Genomic DNA, 5,548 nt, shown 5'->3' on the forward strand with positions numbered 1-5,548 from the left:
ATAACTACAATAAAATTTACCATATTTTATAACATAAAAAATATATATATTGAGTTGTATTTATTGTTTTTGCGGTTGGGTGCTAACGTGGGAGATCAATTCATGTGAGGGTAATGATGCTGGTGCCTAATGCATGTGTGATGTTTTTGCTAGTTGTGTGTCTTTTGGGTTTTGAGTAGACTTAGAGATGGGAATTTCATACTATATATATGCAGTATCTGTTTTAGTCATTTGGTACATCTTGTACCTTTTGTAAATTTCCTTCCTTCCAAAAAATTATTCCTTTTAGCCTCTTAACAAAAGTTAAACTAATTGCTGAAATCATTGTTTTTTTTTATTCATTGAATTTGAAAATATTGGAAGTGGCCTAAATAATTGATTTTAAAATTCTTTAATTGAATTGAACAAACTAGTAAGAGAATAAGGGGGGCTCCCAATTGAAAATCAAACATAAAAATGTGGATTTTTTTTGAAGGTATATTTGGACAGAGGGTTTTAGAGGGAAATGAAAGAGAAGATTTATTTTTTATTTTAAATTAAGGAAGTTATAAAATATTTCTACAAAAGAATTAAGTGAAATTGAAATATTATACAATGAATTATTATGTTATTTTTCACATTTTTTAAAATCACAAATATACACTAAAATATATATTATAGTTATTATTAATAAAAATATTAATTAATTAAAATAGTTTTTAATTATGATTCTATTATTTTAAATCTGGTTCAATTTTTGAAACACATGTCTATCCATTCTGAAACCAAATTTTCCGAATGCATGTACGTTTGCTCTAAAAATTAAGTTTTAAACAGTAAAAAAAAATTGTGGGAGATAGAACAAAGTGTATAAAAAGGTTTCTACATATCATTTGTAAAAATCTAAATTGAAATTGGGATTAAAACAATTTGTTGAAGGAGTCATGTTAATTCATTTACAGATTGTACACAAAACGTACGTACGCGTGGGAAATAGGGAAACAAACAAACAGAATACAATTAAGCTTGCACGCGCAAAATTTAATGTACCTTACGTTATTTCTAATTCTATATCTGTTAAACCTTACTTACCTTGTAAGAAAAAGAGCTAAATAAAATTGAGTTAATTCAACAATGACTTGTTAATGGAAGTTAGTAATATTAAATTTGTTAATAGTTTATATTATTTTGGCTCAACATCTCATATTTTCGATCACATTATTAATCCCCCTAATTAATTTGTATTTTTTTATGGAACTTAATTAATTTGTACTGAAGCTCATTACATCACCTTTTTTTTTCCAGTCCTTACAAGAGAGAGATGATAAAATAATTAAAGATAATAATTTGACTAAAAAAATATAGTTTATACTAGAAAATGAAACAAATGTCATTAAAAAACACAAACAAAAATATCAAAATAGTCTTGTATAAATGAGGGAGTGTTTTCTATATAACCTCATACAAAAATAAAACAATGAATAATTAGTAACTATATATGATATAACCTTACTTATCTAACAAGGCATGATTGAATTGACACAATCAACAACTATAGAAATTTGTTATGGCACTTGGATGAGCCATGATGAGGAATTGTGTCACCTTTGCAATCAATATCATGTCTTGTATGATCATGATCTCTAACTGATCTGTCATCTTCAATGCTAGATCTTTGAAGGTCATTTTGGCGCCTTGAAGCGCCCGATGGCGGAACTCGGTAGCCTTTGGGAAGGACATGAAACACTCTGTTCACAAAACATGGATTTTTGTTGTCATTGTTGACATCATAGTTATTGAGGTCCTTTTGGTTGAGGATTGTGAAAAGTGCAGCATATGCTATGAATATATTAGAGAGAAGAAACAATAGAAGAAGGGATGTTAGGATTTTAGGAGCCATGAAACAAATGCTTGTTTTCTTAATTTGCTGATTTTTGCTATGTTTGTTTTGTCAATATGGAAGGAGAGACATTGGTTTCGGTTTATATCGACAGGAAAAGTGTCAACCTTTGCAAATAAATTAATACAAAAGACAACTTAATTAAATTTGATAACAGAGAAAGCACCAAAAAAAGACATGTCATTGCTATTAAAGACTGGTACATAGCTACATATTATTATTGTGTTTGTATCCTCATTAGATTTAGAGGGGGAACATTTATATTTTTAATAGTCCTCATAGATGCTGCACTATACAGCAACTAAAAGAGAATTGTGATTTTGTATTACTAAGGAATAGGTGGTGCGAAATTAGACTTTGCATAAATATGACTCACCTTTTTCAAGAGTGATAATGAGGCATCAAGATGATGTTGAAAAATGAACAGTTTAATTAAACATTTATAGGATAAATGCTTAGTATATGAACCAGATCGAAAGGCCTTGCCCAAAACCACATTTTTTATTGTACAGTAATAATACAACTATTGAGTAATAGTTATTTGATGCATATCCAAATATCTAGTAGGCATAATAGGTTACACTATATGTATCCAATTATACAAATACATATATATATTGGAAAACAAGCAATACTATGGACTAAATGGAGCTTAATTAGCCTGTGTTTTGCATGCCAGCAGCTATACCCTTCATAGTCAAAATAAGGGTGTCTTCAAGACCAGGAGCATACTCACTTTTTGGATTAAGTTTAACAAGTTCTGCTGCTGGCTTGCTTGATTCCATATAATCCTTTGACAAATGAGGCCTCATCTTCACATAGTCTGGATCGCGAATTTGCTTCAATGTGTAAGCTTGCAATACATTTAGGGTTGTGATATAAGAGTCTCGAAGGCGTAGTCTTTGCTTTAAGTAGGGATCTCCTTCGAGAAGATCCTTGTGCCCGGCAACCTACCGATAAGTAGAGCTCATCAGAACAAACTTTATTTCGCTACACCATGTAGCAGCCATAGAGGATCTATTTCCAAATATAAATTTGATTGTTTCTTAAGAAAATTTTATTCACTTTTAGTCTGAACATTTAATAAAAATTGTGTGATTTTAGTTCTTCTTCAATATAGTATTAAGTAATACAAACTTTGCTTCTTTATATAAAAGATTTGTCTTGTTTTAATCAAAATATAGAAACATCATGTATTATATCAACAAAGAAAAGTACAAGCATCCCAAATGGCAAGTTTCAAAGCAATTAGAATTACCTTGAGAAGAAAGCTCTTGGTTTCTTCAAATTTAGCCCGTAAACGCTCACCAAATGGACGCAGTGCTTTTGAAACTAAGAGTTTGTCATATAAGGCAGCAATCCCGGGGTCTCCTTTGGCGAAAACCATCTCAACCAAGTCAAGAGTGACCCTGAAGAAAGGCCATTGATTATACATATCTTGAAGCATTTGGAGATTCTTTGGATCTTTCTCAATTGCATGCTTGAATGCTTCTCCAAAGCCAAGCCATACAGGTAAATGAAACCTTGTTTGTGTCCAAGCAAAAATCCAAGGAATAGCGCGAAGAGATTCGATGCCTCCACTAGGCTTTCGTTTCGATGGACGGCTGCCAATGTTCATTCGTCCATATTCCAACTCAGGAGTCGCCTGCAATGGGCAAAAAAATTGCAATGTCATAAGTATTTTCATTAGTTCTGCGACTTCAAGTATAAGCATGTGATACTTACGCATCGAAAGTATTCAACAAAATGAGGTTCTTGGAAAACAATGGAGCGATATTCCTTGGTTGCAATGACAGCCATCTCATCCAAAAGGGCACGCCATTCAGGTTTAGGCGACACAGGAGGATGCATTCCATGCTCAAGTGTAGCAGCAGTGAAACGCTGAAGTGTTCTAAAGCACAAGTGCTCCTCTCCAAATGACTGTTCAATAACTTCACCTTGAACAGTTACCCGAAGTGAGCCATGAATAGTATCCGGTGGCTGAGACAATATAGCAAGATGAGTAGGACCTCCTCCTCTTCCAACTGTCCCTCCTCGGCCGTGGAACATTGTTAGCTTAACACCAAACTCCTTTGCTACATTTATGAGTTCCTCTTGAGCCTTGTATAGTGCCCAAGCTGCTGAAAGACGGCCCGCATCTTTTCCTGAGTCTGAGTATCCTATCATAACTTCTTGCTTACCATCAATGCGGTTTCTGTACCAATCTATCGAGAAAAGCCGCGCTACTGCAGCTGGAGCAGACTCAAGATCAGCAAGCTTTTCAAACAGTGGAACAACTCTTAAAGGCTGCTTCACATGACATTCGCGTTGTAAAAGCTCGACAGCAAGCACATCAGATGGAGATGTTGCCATCGAGATTATATAAGCGCCAAAGTTGTCCGAAGGAAGTTCTGAAATGACACGGAAGGTTTCTAAAACATCAGCAATTTCTTCTGTTTTAGGAAGGTCGTGGCCAAATAGAGGCCGCTTTCCACTAAGCTCGGATAAGAGCCATTCCTGCCTGCTTTCCTCTGACCATTCTCGGTATGATCCAATCTCCAAGTGTTTTGTAATTGCATCCATAACATCAGTGTGTCTGTCCGACTCTTGGCGAATATCGAGCCTTACAAGTGAAAGTCCAAATGTAGAAACTTGACGCAAGAAATCGAGTAGGCTTCCATCTGCTATTGGTCGGTCACCGCATGCACAAAGTGATCTATAACAGAGTTCAAGAGGCTCCAGAAACTACAAGGAAAAAAGTGCAAGTTAGAGACCTTCAACATATATATCTGGTAATATCCAAAGTTGTCAATCGCAGATTGCAGAAATAACAGTCTTTTTAAATTCTACTATACTACATCGCTATAGCGAGGATTGGGCTATTGCGAGGATAATACCTGCTCAACATTTGTGAAGGTTGTCTCTTCAGGGATGTCAGAGGTCCCATTAGCTAATAACTGGCGAGCACGTTCGCGTGTATTATACAGTTTGTCCCTCACGAATCCAAGAATGACACGATATGGCTCATTTGGAGGAATCTGTTTCCAAAACTCTGCAACATTTTAAATTTGTTTCAGCTGTGCCGATCTGAGATTTTGTTAAGCATTGTAAATTATAATAATGATGTCAAAAGTGTGCAATTTGGAGTACCAATATAATGTTTTGCGTCTCTCTTTGAGGATCTATGAAGCTCATGAGCTCTAACACGAAGATCGTCGTTGCAGCGCCACATAGACAGCTGCAAAAGCAGACAAAAGCAAGTATTTAAGAATCACAAACTTAATGCTTAATGAAAATTTATTATCATGACATTAGTCTTGCATATATGATACCTCAAACATGAGATCCTCTATCTGAGAGAAGTACAAATTAGCAGCCATCATTCGAGCGAGCAAACACACATCCCTTGTAACTTCAGGGGTTACCCTAGGATTACCTGTAATGCATATTAGAATTGTAAACTCGTAAGGGTTTGAGTTTTAACTCGACAGTTTAACGAGTATGATTGTGCTCATGTGTTAATTTCTTAAAAAAAAAAAAATGTACCGTCACGATCTCCTCCCATCCAAGAAGAGAATTGGATAACAGGAGCATTATATGGGATACGTTCATTTATTCCAATGTTCTTTAGAGCTGTATCAACCCGACGCAAAAACTTCGGCACTCCTTTCCAAATTGTCTCATGAAAGT

The 5,548-nt window shown here is 34.9% G+C and overlaps 1 protein-coding gene across 1 annotated transcript in view; it reads right to left on the bottom strand.

Moving 5' to 3' along the window:
* Nucleotides 1-2,353: 2,353 nt before the first annotated feature.
* Nucleotides 2,354-5,548, bottom strand: part of LOC101500264 (phosphoenolpyruvate carboxylase 2-like) — a 6,097-nt gene continuing 2,902 nt past the window's right edge. Inside the window, exons 5-11 of the mRNA XM_073366332.1 lie at nucleotides 5,405-5,548; nucleotides 5,191-5,294; nucleotides 5,009-5,096; nucleotides 4,756-4,910; nucleotides 3,605-4,603; nucleotides 3,138-3,524; nucleotides 2,354-2,829 (exon numbers count right to left, since the gene is read on the bottom strand). The exon at nucleotides 5,405-5,548 is cut by the window's right edge and continues 19 nt beyond it. Of these exons, the coding sequence (XP_073222433.1) occupies nucleotides 2,536-2,829; nucleotides 3,138-3,524; nucleotides 3,605-4,603; nucleotides 4,756-4,910; nucleotides 5,009-5,096; nucleotides 5,191-5,294; nucleotides 5,405-5,548 (2,171 nt within the window). The 3' untranslated portion in view covers nucleotides 2,354-2,535. The remainder of the gene's footprint in view (nucleotides 2,830-3,137; nucleotides 3,525-3,604; nucleotides 4,604-4,755; nucleotides 4,911-5,008; nucleotides 5,097-5,190; nucleotides 5,295-5,404) is intronic.

Source organism: Cicer arietinum, chromosome 1, assembly GCF_000331145.2.
Source record: "Cicer arietinum cultivar CDC Frontier isolate Library 1 chromosome 1, Cicar.CDCFrontier_v2.0, whole genome shotgun sequence".
Taxonomy (NCBI): Eukaryota; Viridiplantae; Streptophyta; class Magnoliopsida; order Fabales; family Fabaceae; genus Cicer; species Cicer arietinum.